A 23,315-nucleotide genomic window follows, 5' to 3' on the forward strand; every position below is an offset into this window, starting at 1 on the left:
GGCACAGACATTTCCTTAAGAGGCTAAATAACTGAATGGATGAGGGAGGTCAAGAAAAAAAAACATTCCATGGTGATGAGAGCAAAAATACAATTTCAACCCGATTCCAAAGTATATGGATAATATAAAGTCCTAATAGAACCTCAATCGAAGGCTTACAAAAAATTCTTAATATCTTTGTTTTTTTCAATAATGTTCGTCTGAAGGAAAAATATACTGTCCTTGGAAACTGATTAAGTGGAAAAGCAGTAGTTAATAGAGTTTCCCGTTTCCCACCTCTGTATCAGATCAAGTGCACCTACATGAAAAGTAATGTTGTTTTCTGGTAATATGAATTTGTTCAAATGCAATAAAAATATTACAGCCCAATGTATCAGTTGGCTGATTGTTTTTATTAATATATGATTAATTATCATCATTGTCATTATTAACCTATCGAATATTAGTACAAGTGTATATGATATCCGATATGTGCAGTTATGAAAACTGTTCAATATTGCAGGGAAAAAATATGTACACAGACTTAACACAAAGAGTTGCTTTGTACCAAATTTAGCTATGTCGTCCCCTTCCCAGGGACAGCGAACAGAAACAATAACAGACAGAGAAAAAACTATTATCTCCACCACAAATAGACCAACAACCTACATTGTATATACTGATAACAGACTCCCTAAAATAAACATCGGCCCCAAAACTTCTGTACTGTTCAGGCTCTGTAAAAAAAAAAAAAAAAACATTTGGTTATGTTGTCGACATTTTGTCTTCCAGAGTTGGGTCTGAGTTTCTGAGTCCTCGGGTCAAACAATCACCACTGGTTTAATTTCTTGATCAGTGAAGAACCCTGAAAAACTACTGCACGTCTGCTCCTTACTGGTATTTTAACAACACAGGGCATGAGTGTTTCTGTGACAACCAGGAAGAAACAGTACAAGGCCTTTCCTGGGAGGGAACGAGGTAAAGGGTCAGTTTACTATTGGCCTCCTCTTGGCTGGACTAGAACCATTGTGGTCTGGAATATGGGTGGTATCCTGTCTGCAGCATACATTGTAAGAGCATTAATGAATGTTATGAAGTAATGTAGAGTCTGTGACAAGTGTTTCAAGATGCAGTTTTTACCCATTTAATTTTACTGTGGCAAAATATATGCAGCTGGCACTTAAATAAAAACACTTGCAACATGACTTGTTTGTGTTCTTTAAGTGGCAATTTCAAAGATTTTCATGTTAAATCTATAAAACACGGTCACTGCGAACATGTCGCAGCAAAACAGGCCCAGTTGGTCTTATAATAAAAGTCATTGTTCTTTTCAATTGGAAAGAGATTCTACTTTTTGTTTATTACCAGTTGTGTGTGTCAGCAGTAACAAAACATTATTGCTTTCATGAGAATCTTTTTGTATTTCAGAGTTGGTTTTCTGTTTTCATAAATTGCCTTGTGTGGCCATATCAAACTGCAGCTTCATGTCCTCCACATCTGCTTCTTATAGTGCACCCACACTTCAAGAGAGTCTATTATATTAGGTCAACTAAAATAACAATTATTTAAATTGTATTTGTTATCATAAATGATTGTAATCGCCGAACACCGCTTATAGTCCAACTAGTTTCAAAAACACAAGCAGTGATACTTCCTGTAGATGTTAATTTGGCTAATCTCTGTCAACAGCTCTCTGCATATGAATGCAGATACATTTAAAGAGCAGATTGATGCATTTCAGTCAAAATGTCCGGCCTCTTTTGCTCTCCACACTATCTGTACATTTGCGTTGAACAACCAAAGCCTGCTCAAACACGAAATGGAAACCAAATCCAAAATATTTCCCCTCCACCTTAAAAATGTATAGATTACATTGTGCAAACCAAAGGCTCGCAAATCTTTTTAACTCTAACCATCAGTGTTTCCATCAATAATTTATTGAATCAAAGAAAGGTTAAGACCATAAGAGTATTTTCAATCAAATGTGGAATGATAATATATATATTGATTAGTTAAAATTAAATCACTAGAAATTATGTAATATCTACCATTATAAACGGCAAACATCCCTTGAATATGACCCAGGCCACCAGTTGTGTCAAAAAAAGTAAAATAACAAAATTTAACTGCTATGATTTAATCATAGTGTTTTCTATAGAGCAAGTAAAGTGGGGACGAGACAGGGGCAGTGTTGCATCAAGTGTTGGCTCTGTTGTGGTCATGTTGTCCAGCAGCACAGAGAGCCTTTCAAGCATTTCTCTCTTTGTTTACTGTGCTTTAACAACACCCCCAATGATGTCACATAGCCAGCTCCTCATATCCAATCACTGCCATGTCTTCGACCCCCGCCATCCGTCTCTTGTCTCACACCCTAGGCCAGCTGGATTGATGAATGGTTCACACAGATTAATACCCCAACACTGTACTTTTTCCACTGACTACTAATTTTTTTTTATAAATAAATAAAAACACACAGGGCATCTTTTTCTGGGCTTAGTCTTTGCACTGACCCTCTCCCTTCTCTCATTTCTCACAGGCCAAACAATGATTTTCTTTCTAAACTTAACACACACCGCACCAAACCGTAGCAAATAATTGAATAAAAGAATAGAATAGGAAAATGCTTTATTGTATACATTTGTCGAGGCAGAAATTTGTCTTTGCTTAAAAGTGCAAAAAGTGCTATAAACCTGTATTAACTGAAACCTTTGGGTCTCATTTATCCTAAGGTCACCTATGGTTTCCTATTCAAATCTAAATGCAAAAGTTGAAGTGCTAATTTGTAAAAACAAAGTGTGCCCCACGCTTTGAAGAAATGTAAATCTGCTGCCCAAGAAAACCCTGCTATCTAAGGCATCCGGATTATTAGGATAAAGGATAAACACACTGCAACTACAGCTCGGATAAAACTGAAAGAACTGGTGAAGTAAGTTGCAGCTTTTTGGTGCTGAATAGGAAAATGCTTATCGTGTTTTGTTGTGAGAGGCCTACAAGGCATGTTCCATGATTGTGCATAAGAAACAGAGCACCCCGCAGGATTACACAACTGAAAGAGCAGCGACTCCACCTTGTCACAGTTAAAATAAAGCCCTCCCAAACGCCTGCTCACTTCCCCTGCCAGGACAACCAGAAACAACAGCACAAACACACATACTGTTGGAATGCAGGGCCGCGAGTGTGCGTCCATCTTTTTACACAGAGACAAAAGAATCACTGCCAGTATTTATGTGGCGTGGCAGTGCCAATTCTGTTAGAGTGTCTCAACATGTTCACTCTCTGACAAGTTACTACTGGTTTATTATTCACCATCACCACTTCCAAATAAAAATGAATCTAGAACATACATGTTAAAACTTAAGTGACACTAGAGGCTAAAAAGACAATCCAGAGAAAACAATACATCATAAAGTCACGCTCAATCCTAAATCTAAATGAAAAAGACCCAAACTATGAGTTTACTGTATGTATTAATTGTCATAAATATTAGTATTATCACAGAACATGTTTAACAACACAAAAGACAAAGTTAAACATCAAAGAAAGAAAACTTTCTGCATTCATATGATATAAAAGGAAAAGCATCAAAAGCAGAAAGTAGTGGCATGAACTGAGGGATGTTCATAACTACTTATTTCTCTGTCATTTAAACAGAAACTTGAAGAAACTTAAATTCACTGACTGGTCTAAAAGTAAGAAAACGCTTAGAAAACGTTCAAAATTGAGTAAAGTAGAATCACAGTGTCTGCTGGGTAATGTCAGAGTGGTTTGTTGAGTGTGGCTAACGTTGGCATCGCTAGCACCAGCAGCCTTCTTTGCTTGCAGATTAACCTCTCCATGCTGAATGGGAACAAATCTGTTTTACTTTCTTGATCAAAATACTGTGCTGGTTTTATCAGATGTCATCTTTCCCACTGTCCACCTTGTGTGGTTTACACCATGTAGACATAAGCACAGGGGGAGGGGCTGCAGCCTCAGCAAGTGGGGGGCAGGTGTGTATCGTCTTAGACGCAGCAGTTAACCTGTTTTATACAGTGATAAAATATGAATAACTAGTTTAATCAACTAGTATTGCTGGTACCAACTGGTAAGGGAAGCACTTCTTAAACATTAAGCACACTAATCACGCACATCTATTGTAACAATTCCAGTTAAGCTGGAGTAAGGGGGTGAATTGACAGTAATGTCGTGATGAGACTTTTGTACTGTTTGTACTCAGTACAATCATTTTGACAAGTTAGGTTTATATGTCATTTATCCATGTTCTGGCAGGGTCAACAGTTGCCATATTCAAAATGATGGCTTCTATGTGTTTGCCTTATTATAATATATAAATTAATCACTGTCACAGTAATTTTACACACAACTTTGAAAAGGACAGGGAGTTAAAGCTTATCCCAGCACATACTGGCCAAGGAGCAGGGTAAACCCTGGGAAAGTCATCAATCTGTCATGAAATACAAACAAAGGTTCAAATTTACTTTCAAACCAATGAGAAATGAAAGTTTCTTATTTGCCTAACCTGCATATTTTTAGACCATATGAGGATCAGATGGAGCAAACTGACACAGACACAAGAGAACACACAAAAACCCTTCAGAAAAGCCCCAGTGTGTTCTTTTCTGCTTTACTGAAAGTGTTCACTATATATATATATAAAGTTGTTACCAATAATTACACTGTTAATATTCTAACTATCCCTCAGGTGTTAATATCCCATGACCCCGTTGTCAGATTTGCCACTTACAAAATGGAAATAAATCAAGGTTAATACTATATATCTCAGACTGACATCCACCATCCCCAAGTTGAAACTTTGTTCATTTAAATGGTGATATTGGCCAAAATTTCAACCACAAGACTGCATTAAACACTGCTGACCAGGGTCCACTTCAAGACATTAGAGGCAGACTCTGCTACAGCCTGACAAAAAAGAGACTTTGTCTATGAGCACATTGCGCTAAAATGATGAGGGGGTTCTAAACCTCAGGTCAAACATCAGCTCAAATTATGCACACACTACACAAATCCCAATTTCTTAGTCTGGTGAAATCATTTTTATTTCTATCTCTAAATATAATGTCTGTGGTCTTTACTGTAAGATGCAAGCCACCCACTACTTCCCTAAAGCCTAAAATATATATCACGGAATGTGTAATAATTTCTTTTGACATCAGCGGAAGGACTCGAGTTTGCTAAAAATGAGCCATGGGATGGGAATAATACTTAAACAGAATATTTTACCTCCATTAACAGTCTATCAAAATCTATACAGGATAATAAATAACCCGATATAAAAAAATCTCCATAAATGGTTCAAGACCAAACAAAATCTCAAGTCTAATCTTCTCTGATCACGACTTCTGCTGATTGTTCCCAGTTCAAAACAATCCAAATATGGGGCAGTCACTTTGATGCTTTAGATATCATAGTGCATATATCTGGAACAAACTTCAAAAGTTTCATATCTAGAGCAGACTTGTATGTCACATTCCCAGTTGTTATCAGTATGTCTGGGAGTGTGTGTGTGTGTGTGTGTGTGTGTGTGTGTGTGTGTGTGTGTGTGTGTGTGTGTGTGTGTGTGTGTGTGTGTGTGTGTGTGTGTGTGTGTGAGAGAAAGAGAAACAGAGGGAAAGCTAATGTGATGACAATGTAATGCTCTCATCAGCATGTATCAAATGTCAGTCTGGTCTGGTCAAATGTAGGCTGAAGAAACAAGTCTTTGTGTAAATATATTTAAGTATAACTGAAGAGATGAATCAGCAGCAGCTGATTGTTGTCTTCATCCATCCCTACATTTCAATGAGACTAAAGGAGGTATGTAATATGGGCTGTATGGTAGGCTATTAATAGGAGGAAACCAGAAGACAGATCAATAGTCAGGAAACATAAGCTGCCTCAGAAGGAAGGGAAAGAAGGGTTATGGAAGTAGGGTGAAAAACAGGGGGGGTGGAGATTGTTGGGTGCTGCTACAGAGGAGACTGAAGGGAGAGATTTAATGTTAAAACTAAAAAAAAAGAAAAGTTCTTTATGAAAGTTCATAAAGATGGAGAAAGAAACAGAAAGATAGAGGCAGCCATCGCCTTCAGAATAACAGAGGGAGCAAGTCAGGTCCACCTGCGTTATGAATCAGCAGATGCACATCAATAGAAACATTATCTGTGGGACAACTAGGAGCCACAGGAACGATGAGCAGGAGGGAGGCCACCTGCATATAAATCACCTGCATATAAATCAAACAAGCTCGGCTGAGCTAAACATAATCAGTCATCCTGACAACTCCATTAATAACCACTTTCGTACATAGGGGTAGATAGGATGATCTCATGATCTCGGAGCATGAGATGCATGCAGGCATGTACTATTCTGCACAGGGTCTGTTAGCTGTGTGTGGCAGATAAGTCTGGTGGCCAAGAACGGTATGTAAACAAGTGTGCAAGCTTGGCAAGGTACTCACAGCTGCTACTCCAAGACTTGAGCAGAGATTTGATGCTGATCTCAAAGAAGACTGAATCCTGCAGGCTCAGCATGGCGGCTCTCAAAAAGTTAGGCGTCACCACAAAAAGGCACAAAATGTCACAGGTCTCCCGTCACGTTCATGTCATGAAGACAAACATTCCACTCTTCTTAGAAATATACAATCTTTACACCCTTCAACTTGCAGCTCCTGTCCCCTGGTAGGGGCTGAGTACTATCCTCCACAGGTGCTGGTTAAAGGCATCATTCTGAATGACAGTCGCTGAGGAGGAGAAATCCAAGAAGTGCTACTGCTTTGTTTCCTCGGCTACCTAGTTCACGGAATTGCACTAGGAGGTGAGGAGATAGAGCTTAGCCTGGCTAGTTAGAGAAGTATTCCACCCGAGCGCCTGCTGCCCCCTTGCCAGTCCATGAGTCCCTCATCCCCATTTCAGGGTAGAAAAGTCCAGCGAACCGGAGGACGAAACTGCGTGAGAACTTTTGCTCCTGATAGCAGAGAAAAAAGCAGCAGAACAGTAGACGATAGAAGTCTGAACAATGCACAGCAATATTTCTTCTCCGCTTCTCTTCCTGTGTGTGTGTGTGTAAGTGTGTGTACCAGTCCTAGCCCGCTAGCACTTTCAGCCACCCTCCGCCTCCCCTCAAAACTCTCTCCCTCTCCATTTGCTCGTGAGCTGCCCCTCCTCTTCCCAGCTAGCTCCTGTTCTTTTACTGATGCCTGCTTTTTTTTCTCTCCCCTCAGAGTGAGCGAGAGCTTGTTTCAACAGCAAACAGAGGGAGGCAGGAGCATAGTGTGGGGGTGGGTGATGTCATCAAAATGCTGCGAGTGTTCCCTGGCTGTGGTTCAGCAATGCATACGCATGTCAGAGCCGCTACTGTGCTGCTTCTCCACTGGCCTATCAAAACGACACTTCCTGTAAGCTCCACAGCAATACTGATGCGTCATCCCTGACTGCAGTAGGATGGAAAAGAAAGAATGGGATGATAGAAGACAGAAAGAAAGAAAAAAGGGAGGATGAATTGAACATGGGAGTGCACACATAAAAACAGCAGTCCTGCCCCACGGCTATAAAAATATTATAAAAATATTATATCTATCTATCTATCTATCTATCTATATATACACGACATCCCTTTGTTCAAAACAAAGTAAAGCATACACCAGCTGCACTCTCAGAGGCAAGGGTGTATATTAAGACGTCTCACCACAACAAACTATGGGACGTGGTAGAAAGGTGTGTTTCTGATCTCATGGCATGATAGCAATCACAGCACATCTATTTTCTAAACTAAATGTTCACACCCAGTGGAGTCATATGCATTACATCACTGCTCTGTCCAAAAGCTACCAGTCATAGCAACACACAGAATGTTACACAAACGCACTACACACCGCATTAGTGAGCAAACAGCCCACTGTGCTGGTGTGAATGTTAGAGACACACAAGCACACACACATCTGACTCTTCTGATATTTTAATTTGCGTTGATAGTTGATTTCTGCTTCCTCGCACAGACTTTGAAAACAGATCCACATGACATCAAGTAATATGTAGTAGAGAACAGGATTAAGTTTGTTAACAAAATATTCTGGAGGGGAGCAGTGGTGGGGAGGCTGCGGAAGACAAATGCCCTTTGTCTTCTTTTAGTTCAGTCTTCTCTCTCGCCCTCGGTCTCTCCCTCTGTCACATGTCCTCCGCTACACAAGTTTTGCAAAATGAGGCAGAGCTCATTGCAAACAAACAACACACAGCAGAAGCTTTGTCAAGGCCCTGGCTGGTGTTACCCTGATGCAGGCTTCCACTGTGAAACTCTGCCTCATAATAAACAAGCACAGATGCTTAACGATCCATTACAGCAATAATATACAGTATGGATCCCTTTAATTTTATGACATCTGGGAAATTTGTAAATACTTTTGCATACACAGGATACAAAACCCAACTCGTTTTTTTTTTTTTCTGAATTCAGTTTTTATGACACTGTCGCTAGTACACTGCAGTTCCAAAGGGGAAGTAATCAGTCACAGCGTTGGCTACTTAATTGCTCATAATATGATATCATATTAAAAAAAATATGGGCATGTTAACAAGGTTAATAACTACATATTCATTGGAGAGGGTCTATAAACACAGAATCAGTGTTTATATTACCATCCCTATCTTTATCAGCATAACAGTAAACATACAAACATGCAGAGACCTCTTCTATTCTGCCAACCAGCTTTATTGTTTAGGGAATGTGGAGGAGTAACTGACAGCATCAAGTCTCTGGGAGCATTAGAGCTAAGAGCTTCTGTCCAACAGAGCTGATGTAAGTTGAGGACTTCAAATAAACAACATTATGACCGACTTCCTGGAAAGAAGAGCCTGCTGATCAAATAATCCCAACTAACTGCACATCCAGGGCAATTTATAGTAGCTCCATTCACAAAGTGGGAGCTGTGACTGACAGCTAGCCATCCTGACTGCAGACAGTACAGGAGAGCTGCCCCTCCCAGGAGCCCACAGGGTGGAGGATGCATTTCCTGTCCTGGCCTCTCTGAAGGGCAGTGGTAGGAACAATAATCGATAGGAACTGTAATTCAATCCCTGACCTCCCCAGTGGTGCCTGGGCTGCAGAGGACACGCCATTTGGATCCATCATGGCAGTCTGGGTATGCAGCACAACTCTGCAACCTGCACAGCTCCTCACTCCCCTGAGTCAGGCCCCATCTATTTCATATAACCTCAAAATAATTATCAGGAAACAAACTATGCACGTTTAGAGAGAAGATTTTAAACATTTTTACAAAAAGATGGTTAGGCTAGATTTTGTGCAAAACTTCCATGATAATGCTCTATAGCTGTAATATACAGAGTAATCACAAACCATTTATAAATAACTCCAAGCCACAGATGGTGAAGACACATTCAAACACAGACCATTTTTTCCTGAGTAAAGCAAAGTCACCACTCAGATTTGCCTGGCAAATCAAGAGAAGTAACTAACTTCAGGAAAGAGTCATTCTTAGGTCAGACGCATATGGTCTCAATGGAATGACAGAGCAGAACACTGTGCAAATCTAAATTAAAACTCATCTTAACGCAGGCACAAAAAGGTCAGCTCATTACTCATTGTACTTCCTCAAATGAGCTGTCTTCAAGTTGTTCACTGTGGACAAGTGCTTATACTGAAGGAGCTGGTTGGAGAGCGAGCACTATACTCACAGCCCTCGTCCTCACAGCTATGACACCATATTCCCACTAAATGAACACTCTTTTGCGCCAATATGGGGTTTAATGTTACAGTTGGTTAATAACTATTAAGGGTGGATTGATTGTCGCCCTAGCCAATTATCGCATCCAATATTCAGCAGTTGCGATTATCGGTAATGTAATTTTTTCTAAATCAGATATATGATAAAATAAATGAATTTCTGTAATCACCACTATGCTGTTATATTTCCACACCTTTGTTGGTTGGTTGTTTTGTTTGTGTTTGAGTGCAGATACAGGATTTTTTCCCTACTCTCTTTAACATTATGAGATGGGATGTTTTGCAACATTTTCAGTTATCCAAGGATATAATTCATGGATCTTAAAGAAAAACAAAACTGGCAGCTTTGGTGGAGGTATGTGATTTGAGTTTTCATTGCAGATGTAGGGATACTGATTCCAAATATTAGTTTTAATGTTCTTGGTTACAAATGATTAGAATCTATTGTTCTAACCTTCTTAACTATTTAAGAGCCTTGATGAAGGAGTTTGTCTAGCCTGTCTGCACACAAACCTATTGTTCAGACAGAAATCTTATTCAGATTTCCGTTGCAGGAGTACAACGCTGAAGTTCCCGCTCATGCTCAGTCATATGCTCCCAACACTCCCAATCCACAAACATGAAGCCTGCTGCACCCATTAACTAAATACTCTCTCAATCAAACCCTTCCCAAAACCTCAGCTGTCAACTGGCTAATGTCACAAGGAAGACAAATGACAGAACGAAACAAGTAGCACCACCTTAAAAGACAACTTAAAAGGTATGCCAGTTCTACAAATAGGGAGTGGTGCCTTTTATTATGAAAGGTATGAATACACCAAGCTACTATATCTTTCCTTATCCTTACCTCAACTACTGTTAAATCACATCACTTCTTCTGCTACACAACTCACCATTGTGACCCCTGCCACCACCAACATGAAGTAAAAAGGAGATTTTTCTAATACGACGGATGTGTCCTAGTTGGAAAGAAAGAAAGGAAAGATGTGAAAACAATTTGCCCAAGTCAGTTGGCTTGCAGTCTTTAAATATTAATAACAACAGATCACACAAGTCCTGAGTTACTAAAACTAAAAAGGTTATCCTGGGTTAGTTTAGCATGTTGAATAGTCATATAATCTCAGAGGCTGGGTTAGTGCAGCAGAAGGGAGAGCTCAGTCAAACTTTAGCCATGAGCAAACAAGGTGCAAGCATGCTCCGACATGTAGCACAGCGAGACACAACGACAAGTCATCACGACAGCGCAGGCTCAAGCTGACTGGCCTGCACACACACATGATTCGTATGTGTAAACACACCTATCAAACCTTTAGCTATTGTATCCATAAACACAATGGTCGACCTACTTCAAAAGATTAACACTGTCAGCACAGCTCAGGCTTCAGAAACAACCCTCAAAGCTTTGATAAGACACGCAGGTTTACATCTTTTTTATATGTTGTCTAAATACAAGTCTCTGATACTGATTATCTGCAGATTATATTTATTGTCCCTTCTAAATACAGTTGTATGGGGCATACTTAGTCAGTGGAACAGCTCTTCATCACAGAAGCTGCATCAGAGCTTTACTTAGATGGTTTTCCATAATGCTTTCTAATGCAAAATTACAAAGCAACAAGTATACTCAGCAAATATTGTGAGGCAGCTTCAGTTAAATAATAGAGTTGCACACCATAGTCAAAGTAGTAACTTTCAGGGTATATATGTCTTGTACAGCTGAGTGGAAATCAACACCTCATGTCTAAGTGTCTTTCTTAATAATCAACATCTCACAGTGACACAAGTTTAGATTTGAAAAAAACTAAACTTTAAAAACAAACCGGAATTTCCTTGATGCAGAGTTCAACTTTAACACACACACTGGCAGACACACAGCTTTGATATATTACCATATTAAGATGTTAATGTGTTAGGAAACAATCGTCACAGCAGATATTTAACAGGCAGAGAGCTACATAAGCTTTCTAATTGAGTTTTCTGGTCGTCTGACACGAGAAAATCTAACTTCTACCAGCAAAACATGCTACTGTTGAATACTGATATGAGGTCAACACCTGCCCTACATGTATATGATCTGATACAGACAGCTGTGTTATAAAAATGCTCAAAGTCTGATACAAATATGAAATCCTCTTCTGTCGATTTAGTGACCTAACTTTTAATTGTGTTTTGTTGTCACATTTTCAACTTCAGCTAAACCAGGGCTGCCACTATTCCAGCTCCTTCACCCCCAGACTTTGAGAAGCTGATGGAGGATCTTTTCATTAAACTAGTCCGTATCTCAGCATTCTGCATTCTGCAATGAGTACAGCTCAGCACAGACCTGCCTATTTGACATATTGACAGTTGAGCTTTGGTAGTACATTGATACCACACCACCCAATCATACATGGTAGAGTTGATCAAACACAACAACGATAAAAACAACATAGGCAACTGTCCAACCCTGGCATATACTATTCTGGATGTATACAAAATGTACATATGAAAAACGGGGGTGTCGCTGGGGTGAGTGTAAAGCCAACCTTTGCTTACATGTTAATAAAGCTTAAAATACAATATACACAAAATCGAAAGAAATTGGCCTTTAGTGAAAGGGCAGAAAGGCATTAAGACTAAATCAGTACAGATAACTGCTGCGTCCATATGCATGAGTCAGTTGTACCTTTAAAGCGGGTTCTGTTACTGCGGGCAGGCCTGGAGGAGCTGGTCCATGGCCCTACCTCTATCACAGGGTCAACCGGAACCTCCTCAATAGTCTGCCCCATGACAAGCAGGCCCAGTCGTTTCATGCGAAGAAGCCTTGGACCCGTCTCCCTGGGCAAGGCTCCCCCATGTTCACTGGGCCCCTCTCCTGAGATGGCTGCCGGAACCAGGCTCTTCAGAAACTCCATGTTTGAAAATACTTTTTTGGTTTTTCACTCTGGTGCATTGTCCGGTCGCCTGTGCCGTGCCATTGTCCCATACAAGCTATCCACTTGCTAAAGCTACCCCATTTACAGACAAGCCTGCAGATAGGGTAGAGTCCTAGTTTCCAGCTGCAACCTAACTGCAGCAGCTACATTCACTTACTGTCCGGGCCTGTGTGTGTGGGCCATTAGATATGCCCTTACAGACCAGAGGAGACGCTACTTGTCTGGGTGTTTGAAGTTGTTTGTCTTGACTATCTAGCAGATGAGAAGCTGTCGAATGTAGCTAGCCTGCATGACAAGAGTAAGAAACTTCCAATGCTGCAACATCACCTGTCTGATCAGTGAGCAAACAGACTTGGCACTTTTCATGGGCCGTGATGTAATTGTAAGTGGGCAGGGCTATGACTGAGTGCCAGGCACTATCTGGGGTGGGACTAAAACATGTTCCACAGGAGATAACACAGCCTGGGCCAGCAGCCAATCACAACATAGACGACACCAGCCACTCCCTGCTGGTCTGTGTTGCTCACTAGTTGAAGCGAGCAAGAGGGGAGGAAGGAGATTGACAGACACTAAAAGAAGAAGGAAAGCTCTAAACTGACCACACTTGCATGCCTGCATTCACTGATAACCATTATCATGGTCAGAATGATGTTTCTTGTTTGCATTTATACACAAACACAAAAGCATGTTTGTTTTCTTGCTACTTACTCGTGTAACAACAATACCCCTGCTTTTGCTTTCACTTCTGATTGAATATGTTGAGCTATTATAAAGAGAAGCAGAATGACTTAAGTGATGGGGTCTGTGAAACGGTGCAATGACAAACTGCTGTTCTCTGCTCAGTTGCACAGTTTGTACCTGCAGCAAAGCCTTTCCAAATATCCCTTGCTGAGGACTAAGAGGGACTACGCTGTGCTGACTCTCATAAAAAGCTTACTGCCTAAAGAAATCATCAATTTGCTGTTCTCTGGGACTGAGTGCAAAAATTAATTGGCCATCTAAGCAGAAACCCAACCAGTCCACCACAGCAATACAAAGCTGTAACACTCCACAAAAAGTTAAGATGACGGTGGCGCCAGTGTGCTGCAAAGTGTTTAAACACCTTTAAGAGTTGCAGGTTCTGCTGATTCATCATTAACTATGCACCACAAAATGGAGATGGGGCACTGCAATGCACATCAGATGAATATCTATTTTATCTCACTATAATCAAGAGTCCATTCAGCTTTTGATATAAATACTCAATGAAGCAAATAGGTGTCATGTAAAAGCTAATAGTGTTACAGTTCTTCTTTAGACTGCCATTTCACGCAGGATAAGGCGGGTGTATGCTGTCTGTTTTGTGCAAAAAACTACAGAGACCCAAAATAAACAACACTCTTATGAAGGACCAAAGTAATACTTTTCCCCAGTGCGTGGTGGACTAAATCAGAGTAAATGCATGTACATTTGTCAGGCGGAGAAAAATTGTTTAAAGGGATAGTCCACTGTAAAATGATAATTCACTCATTATCTACTCACCACTATGCTGACGGTGGAGTGGGTGAAGTGTTTGAGTCCACAAAGTGGAGTTTCAGGGGTAAACGGTGTTTCAGACAAGGCGACCTCTTCTTCAGAAGTAATAAAACAGAAAAAATACGTAACATGACTCCATACTGCTTGTGTGGTTTCATCCAAGTGTCCGCAAGCCCCGACATTCATATTCGACTCGAAATTAGATCATTTACACAATGTTTTTAGCAAAAAAGTCCAGTATCGGAAGTGGCAATGCTAACAGATTTAGCCACACGGACCTTGTGCGTGCCCTTTGGCAAGAGTGTGTGCGGGTTTCCAGTGTGCCCATGCGTACTTAATCGCGCCTCTGAGGAGGCTATCAGAGGACATTAAGGCTAAACAGACAATTCGTCTCATAGGGCCTAACAAGTGCGACAACAGAGGTGCAAAAGATGCTGTGTGAAACACATCACAAAAAAAATTTCAATATTTACAAAATTTTAATATTTACAACACTGATTAGAAGACAGTTTTAAACATAATGGAAAGGTGAGTCAATGTTAATTGATGACTACGTTTGAATTATAATTTGTTATTTTCAAAAGCATGTGTTTTAGTAAACTTCTTCACAGAAAATTACTTTTTGGTTTAACTACAGCAAGTGTAAGACCAGTAAACAGTTTGAAGGAAGTGCTTACACCCTCTACTGCAGCGTGTGAAAAGGTCAGTGAGATGACATAAATGTTTCATTATACAAACCATGTCAACTGAGAGGGGAAGTACACAAAACCATCATTCTCTCAGTTTCCCTGTGTGATTTCTGAAAATACTATTTAAAAACCCTGCAGTTACTTGTTCATTTCAACAACTCTTTTGTGTTATATTTATCCCGCACCAAACCTAGCCTGCAGAGTGAGAACAAAGTGGGAGAATGAAATGATGCATACGGGGCCACACTTTGCCCTGAACTCTGCCCTCTAGAGGCCAGCTGGCAGAAAACATGCCAAGCAGCAGAAACAAATTGTTGAAATCTAGTGACGAGCCCCAAATTGCTGAGGGGATAAAAGGAAAAAGCTCAGCAAGAAATGATGGCAAAGCACCAGAATCCTTTTAAGATCTGGAGTCTGGCTCACCATCTCATTGCAGAGAGCTGAACTATGAAATCACTGCAGTTGTTCTGGCAATTGTTTTGATGAATTGAATGTACTTACTTTACTCATCATAAAATTGCATTCATTTAGTGATAAATCCCTTTTACACATTAACAACAGAAAGAAAGTAGCATAATACAGGAGATCATAGATTCTGACTAGAGCAAGTAGTTTGAATTTGAACTTGGCATTTTGATATTTATTTACTTCCACAGCAATACTGTAAATGGATGTGTCATCCCTTATCATTATATATATATAAACCAAGATACCAGAGAAAACCTGTGTGATTGTCTGACCCAATGCAGATACAGAAAATCCATTCAGGGTGAAAAAACATGTGGAAGATTTGTTGGGACAATATCATATAGACTATTATTGTGTTACTCAAGACATAAAAAACATAATCCATCAGTCGCAGTGGGAAAACCTTTAGCTTTAAGTTGCAAGGAGGGACATTTGTTAGGGTAGTGCAAGACTGAGGTCTGAGCAAAGATTCAGAGAGGCTGAGGCAGCAGGTCCTAAGAATCACTAAATGAGTCAGAAAGAGGGAGAGAGATGACTGATGAGCCATCACTCAGTCTGAGCGTGACAATGGCCAGTGGAGGCAGCTGTGGTTTGCTGGGGCCAGGTCTGTGGTGCTGTTAAGTTAGAACAATACCCCTGCACAGGAGGCCCAGATCCCTATCAAGCCAGGAATGTGAAAGAGGAAGCTCTGGGAACAATGTGCAGCGTTCCTATGCCATTCTGGGTCCCACCCGCCTCTGCTTCATTCTGCTTTCAAGCACGAGAAAACAGGAAAACTGGTGGGCTGGGGCCCAGAAGTCAGAGTCTGTTCTGCAATCAGCTGGGGGGGGCTAGAAAGCACACTGTCACCACTCAGCCCACTACAGTTATTTTGATCGCTCTGGGAAGGTACAACTCTGAGCTGCTACATCCACCACTGGATGTCAGTAAACAGTCCCATGTCCATATCAGGTAAGACGAATATGAAAACAATGTCCCACTGCCCCCTAATGGTGCAAATAGCCACCACACCATCAAGGCAATCCTGTGCAGGGCTCTACACTTTAATCAGAAATTATGCAACCATAAAATTAAATTTTACATACGTGCTTGTGCCATTGCCTCAGTGCAATTTAATATGAATCATGTCTTCAGAGTTGTCATGAATATACGGGCTGAATTTAATTTACATCCCATAAAACTTGAAGGTTCAGTTCCTTTAATAAAGCTTTTAAGGTTTGGTCATTACTCTGGCTGTTCAGTTGATAACAACGACAAATCTATTCCATCACAGAAACACAAGTTATTCATGTTAATTAATGTTTGTAAACAGTGTGCAAGTGTGTGAATCAAAAAAGACAGACTGAAAAAACATGAATACATTTGTCAAGAACTTAACATGGAAACATTGTCACTCAGTCTTTTGCAGTATGGCACTAATAGTTCTTTATCATTAGAATAATACAGCCTGTGCTGTAACTTACAGGTATCATATCTGCTTGCTTCCACACTTGGTTTTTTGCTTAGTTTTAGAGGTTTACATCAATATGGTTTACATGAAATCTTTTTCTTTTTTTAAGTCTGAGAGTTTAGGTCTCCCCTCAAATAAGGCTTGAAGAGGCACACCCTCATACAACCTTAGTTCACTTGATCCCATAGACAGACGCCCCCCCCCCCATAAAATCTCAGTGTGACAACTATAGTCAACATTCAATTACAATTCTTTTAATTTTGTAATCTTCATTTTTGTTGTCGCATATTAGAAATTTCCTTAACACGCCCAGTAGCCCGCAGTGAATCATGTGGCGGAACTCCTGCTGTGTTCTCACATGGGCTCCTTTGGACATTATCATTAATAGATATTGTTTTTACTAGGGGGCCTCTTTTCAGTCAGCTCTGATTGGTCAGCTGATCCACCTTAAAGTTCTTAGTCAACTGCTTAAAGCTTGTGTCAGAAATGTCATGGACATTACTCAGAGGTTTGCTAAACAGCTGTAGCCACAGTGACAATGGTGTTGGTTCTGTCATCCTAATTAAATCCCAACTAGCCGAGGCACCGGCAGGTTATATGCTACCTTACTGGGGAAATAAAAAGAAGGAGAGAAAAACAGAAATGCAGCACCTCAGAAGGAATGCTTTCTGTGGGAAATGAGGATTCTGCTGTGGAATTTTGTAACTAAGCGTTCTTTTAGAATATAGGACAAGATGGTGAATATCCCTTGTATGTTCTACCGCACCTACTAGCAAACCTTTAACATACTCAGAAAGCTACATTCCATACTCTAGAAAAAAGGGAGGAATTTAGAAAGGTTACTATAGGCACTGAGTCGTTCATCTGCAAACAGGAACAAGACACGCAAACTTTGATGCTCAGACATTCAAACAAAGAGATCAAGCCAGTTCTGCTAAGACCTGACTGACAGTTGTGAGGCAACACAGTTGGTCGTCACGGCTGAAGAATGTGACCTGACCAGACCCCGCATCAAAATTATCCCCTTTACACTCCTGACCAATTACCATCTGAGATGACACTCTTCTCCCAGAGGCTGTAATAATATGCTAAAACTGTAATTAGAGGAAGAGACCAGTGTAATAGTACTTTACAACGTTTACAGATAGATACTCAGATGCTTAAGCCAAACTGACTGAACCACATTTTTATCCTCATTATATTCAAGGGTATTGACCAGAACTAGTGCTGCAACCAAGGACTTACTTTCATTGCAGGTTAATCCAATGATTACTTTCTGATAATATAATCATTTTTTTATGGAATATTTAGTCTAAAATTGACACAACCTTTTTGTAAAAAATTACATAAAAACAAATTAACACTGTTTACTATGGTAGTAATATTATGCTATTCACATCTATTTATCTTTAGTGCTTATCCTCTTGAGGGTCACAGGAGGAGCTGGAGCCAATCCCAGCAGACATTGGGTGAGAGGCTGGGTACACCCTAGACCGGTCACCAGTCAGTGTATCACAGGGTCAACATACAGAGACAATAACCATTCACACTCATCCTGAGAAAACCCACAAAGACACGGGGATAACACACAAACTTCACAGAGAAAGAACCCAAATCTGGATTTGAAGAGGGAAACTTCTTGCTGTGCGGTGACAGCAATTACCTGTACTACCTACAATGTATTTCCTGTCTGTCACCACATTTGTACAACTGACAGAAATCTCCTTCAGCACCAGCTGCCACTAATCTGCTCTTGCTACGTTTTTGCTAACTAGGTTGAACAGGCAAATGTTCCATTAATAAACATGGTGTTTTTATTTTATTTTTGTTGTTGTAATGCAATGTCAATTGTGACACCTGCTATATATATATATATATATATATATATATATATATATATATATATATATATATATATATATATATATATATATATATATATATATATATATATATATATATATATATATATATATATATATATATACAAACAAGTATACAATGAAAAAGGTAAGGACAGCCTCTGCCTTGCCATGTCTAAAATCTATGACACATTGTATGTCTGCTGAATACACATTATACACACATTTAAAGCAGAATCTGTAGATGGATATAGCATTTAAAACCTTTAGCCTATATTGGGATAAAAAAACATCAGACACAGTATGACAGTGCTTTTTACACCTTACAACTGCAGCATGGGCAACAACTGAAAAGTCTGCTTTGCTTCTTTTCAGAATTCAGTAAAACAAACAAAGAGATTAATCCAGCACATTGGTCGGTCCCACACTAATTAGCTTGCAGCTTCTGTAAAAGCTAAACCACAGTGCCCTTACAGAAACACAACCCACTTAACCCATGTTGCATACCTTAAGGCCATAGAGCGGGAGCTGAGACTGGAACGAGAAAGGAAGGTCCAAAATTTCACTGCACAAAATCTGAAACAGAAAGAGCAGACATTGTGTCTTTAAGGACTGACAAGAAGACAAGGACACAAACCAGACACACAACAGTACTGCTAAATATACTCTTTTATCATGAACTCTACGGCAGATTCAATTTAGCTTTGAACCGTCACAATACATTAATATAACCATGAAAATCTACCTTCCATTATGTTTGTCTTTAAAGAGTCTTGTTTTCTTTTCACTCAAACAATCAAGAGATTTGATATGTGGGTTGTTTTTTTCACTTTGCTATGACACAGAACAACATCCTTTACACCCATTGAGTAATAAGGCCAAAGGGATGTTTGATAGTTTGTTCTTGGTCACAGCAAACCAATAGGTCAACCCACTTGGCTTCAGCCTGGTTTGCCCTGTACTGGGGCTGGATTAAAACCTCCTCCTGAGCAGAGTAATAATCTGAAGATTACCCACTACATCCAAGAGGCAGTTACATAAGTAACCAGAGCTTTCCAAAACTGTACATTATTTCCAGGTTATCATCACAGTGGCTTAAAAGGGCTCTGTTTATAGTCGGGGTAATCACACATGTGTGAGTGAGTGTAGCATTTACAGGCCTTTGACACTTTGACATTAGAATGGCACAAATGAAGAGAGTATAGAGAAAGACGTAGACTTGTAATCATTATCACACTGCTGTCAAACAAAGGAAGGAAGAACAAGCCACTGAGTCACACAGCAGCCAGACAGAGAAGCTGAGGTGTGAGAACTTCCACTTTTACACTGTGGACAGATGGTGAGAACGGGTCAGCATAGATATCAAGTCAAAACAAAACCAAGCAAAAACCTTGACAGCTCAAAAGTCATGTCACAGCTAAAAACCAACGCATGTACCTCACCCACCACAAACACAGCAAAGCTGAAGAAAAAAAAAAATTTACAGACGCAATAGCTAACTTCTCACACGCACAGCCCTGTGAATAATACATCTGACTTCCTGCTCCAGCTCAGCGACTCCAAAAAACAAAAACTGTGACCAAAGAGAAAACGGGTAGACCAAACCCTGTGCACATCCTGAGCGCTGTAGCAGATACAGCCACAAACTGAGCTCCTGCTCTATATTTAAGCGCTTGCATTTCTGTGGTTTTGCTAAGCATATCTCACATCTCAACACGGCTCACTAATTCTTCTAACAATCGGTACTTTTCCAGATTTGCGTGACTTTAAACATTTATATTTCACAAGGGAGATGAGCTAAAGGTCAGCATGACTGATCTTATCAATGGTTAACTTGGCATCTAATGTCTTTATGTCACCCTGCAATCATCCGAGTCCAGCGTACAACAAGGATGCTGCAAACAAGAGGTTAATAGTCCATCCAGGAAATAACATAACCCAGACAGAGACAATATTTTCCAGACTCATTTTGCTGTGTGTCATTCTTCTGTCACAGTTTTTCTTCAAGTTCACCGTGTAAGTAAATCACAAACTTAAAGATGTCTGATGCATTTACTGTACTCGTCCTAACTGAGCTAGCTCACAGTTCGAATCAGGCAGCATGTTACAGTAAATTGAACAAAGGGTGAAATGCCTATATCTGGCTCCCTCCAGCACTAAATGACAGGCCCGGCCTGTTGTAATCACTACCTCTTCAGAGGAAACATTACTGGCTTCTTATGACTAGAAAAGGAAGAGGATTTTTAAAAACACCTTTTTTTGCATGTTTGAACAGACATGCCTCTTAGCATTGACTTGCAATGGGTGACACATACAGACAGAAAATATGAGGCTTTAATGAAGCGTCAACGGATCAAAATAGAGAAGAAACACTTGCATCTCAGCCGAGGACGTCTTGAGGGCAAAGACAGGGTGGTTTCTTTGGCAAAGACAGACCCAAACATCAATTATGCTCCAAACCCTCTCTCCCAAAGCCAAGGATAATCTTCCTCAGCAGGGCTCAATTATAGGTTATTTCTAGCTAGACTCAGTCCTTATTGTGTGCTACATTATGCCCAGTCTTTCAGTGCAATCAAAGAAAAGAATGATGAACCCGTGTAAATTAGAGTCAGTAATGTTGTGCTTTAATCTACATTGCACTGAGAAGAAGAGACATTTGGAAGTTAATCTAAAGAATGTCCGAGGGATGGTGACAAAATTATATTTCCCAAAACACTCATTCACAAAATCCTGAATATTCTTCTTATTTTCACTATGTGACAGGAAGCCTTCATTTGCTGTAAGCATTTGACACATAGTCTATAGTCCTCTAAAGATGCAATTTAGGTTGGGTGCAATGTTTATTGCAGTTCCCCAATAAGACAGCTGCTAGCATACAGAGAAGCTAGATAGAACCAATATTTAATTGAACATCAATGTTTACTTCCTCAGCGTGTTGTTTGTTTAGCTGCCCAGTTAATAATTTAGCCATGAGCAAATGCTGCGTCACGTGCATACCCAGATGCAACCGATCAGTCTAGGTGTGGAGGTCAGATAATGTATTCTTGCCAAATGTATGACTGGTGTTATATTCCATGGAGACATCGCATAAATTGTGCAGGAGAAATATTAGGACATAGAGTAGAAGCTGCCCATGTGGAATCAGGTGAACGGCTGAGAGGTCAAGGGTCATCAAAGCAGGTGCCCAAAGAAATCAATGAGCCAAGGTATTTGCGTAGTCACAAGTTTTAAACCCCATGTAAAGAACACCACCTGAAGTTTGCTCTCTTCAGACAACAGCATTACATGAATTAGATCCAAGGCAGAGGCTGGGAGGGGGGAAATAAGTTGTTTTTGTTATGGAAAAACTTAACATTAAACATTAATAGGAATGTTTCATGGATGAAGACATCAAATTAAGTAACTGATTTGTTATTTCTGCATTACATAATATTTTTGTAGTCACCACTGAAATGCTGAGTTGACAGTTAATCCTTGCAGGGGGGCAGCTTAGTGAGGGGCCACTGTGGGGGCATTTCACAGAGTGTGGTTTTTTCATCCCCTGTACTCTTCAATGCAATTAATGTCTTACCAGATTAAACCAAACCCACTAATTCACCGGAATTATGCCCCAGATAATCACAGATAGATGGCTACGTGCAATCTAGGGGGATTCCCACTGATTTGTGCATCTATAAGAGACTGCACGACACATCTGTACTGCCATCAGAAGCTTATCCTGGCAGAGATGAGGGGAGATCAGCCAGTTGCAAAGGCCGATGGTCCAGTGGGCTGAAGTTAGCACAATACTGCAAACCCTTGCGTATGAAATGCTTAAACTATGTGGTGTACTTCTTCATAGCATCATTACATTGCAGCACAAGTAAACAGAGGAGTTAAATGAAGTTAGGTGTCATCTCCCTCTACTAACAACTACACACAAATTAGGGTCAATAGGATGTTGAGCTTTTAAAGTGATGTTCACATGTAATTTAAAAGGTTGTAGTTGTAGATCAACCTTTGTAAAACTGTCAAATAGATCTGCTTAAGAGATGCTAGTTTGTACATGTTTAGAAAGCATGTAGTGTAAAAAAAAAAAGAAGCAGATTGTGTGAATAAAGTCTGAACAAACTGAATGAGTGGTGAAATGACAGAAATGTCCAGCACTGTGTGTAATGCTCAATTTACAATTACGAATTTTGGCACCATCTTCACATTTTAACCGGTTCGATCAATGCCGGTCCAACGAGAGTCCAACCAAAGGGCAGGTGATTCTGATTTCCTTTATCTGCACCAAAACTCTGGAAAGGCATGGGCACTTTCAATTGGGGGGGGGGGGGCTTGGCTCAGGGAGGTAGAGCAGGTTGTCCACTAACAGAGAGTCAGCTGTCCGATCCCAGTATCGCACATCCCCATCAGGCAAGATACTGAACCCCACATGACTGTGCCGCTGGTGTGTGATTGACTTGTGACAAAGAAAAGTGCTGAAAATAGATGCACTGTGTGAATGGCAAAACTGTTCTGTAAAGTGGTCTGTTCTGGGTGTTCATCAAGACTAGAAAAGGGCTAAATAAAGGCAGACCATTTCCTGCTTCACTGCTGTAATCTGACTTGTACATGCAGCGCATCACAACAAAGTTCTCCTTACTACTCAAAGCGTAGTCCACCCTCATGTGGGCCCATGGGAGAACACAAACTGACTTCTCTTCTGTCAATGTGCCTCCAT

The 23,315-nt window shown here is 40.3% G+C and overlaps 1 protein-coding gene across 16 annotated transcripts in view; it reads right to left on the bottom strand.

The window, feature by feature from the left end:
* The window catches only part of fryl (furry homolog, like), a 70,570-nt gene that overhangs the window by 46,141 nt on the left and 1,114 nt on the right, over positions 1-23,315 (bottom strand). For 5 of the 16 annotated variants that reach the window (XM_034583744.1, XM_034583742.1, XM_034583739.1 and 2 more), the window contains exons 1-2: positions 12,377-12,962; positions 10,605-10,670 (exon numbers count right to left, since the gene is read on the bottom strand). In XM_034583744.1, coding sequence (XP_034439635.1) covers positions 10,605-10,670; positions 12,377-12,605 — 295 coding nt within the window. In that variant the 5' untranslated portion in view covers positions 12,606-12,962. Of the gene's footprint in view, positions 1-6,433; positions 7,160-10,604; positions 10,671-12,376; positions 12,964-19,117; positions 19,187-23,315 lie in introns of those variants that run through there. The other 11 variants (XM_034583740.1, XM_034583738.1, XM_034583735.1 and 8 more) reach the window with 7 other exon arrangements.

This window comes from Hippoglossus hippoglossus, chromosome 4 (genome assembly GCF_009819705.1).
Source record: "Hippoglossus hippoglossus isolate fHipHip1 chromosome 4, fHipHip1.pri, whole genome shotgun sequence".
Classification (NCBI taxonomy): domain Eukaryota; kingdom Metazoa; phylum Chordata; class Actinopteri; order Pleuronectiformes; family Pleuronectidae; genus Hippoglossus; species Hippoglossus hippoglossus.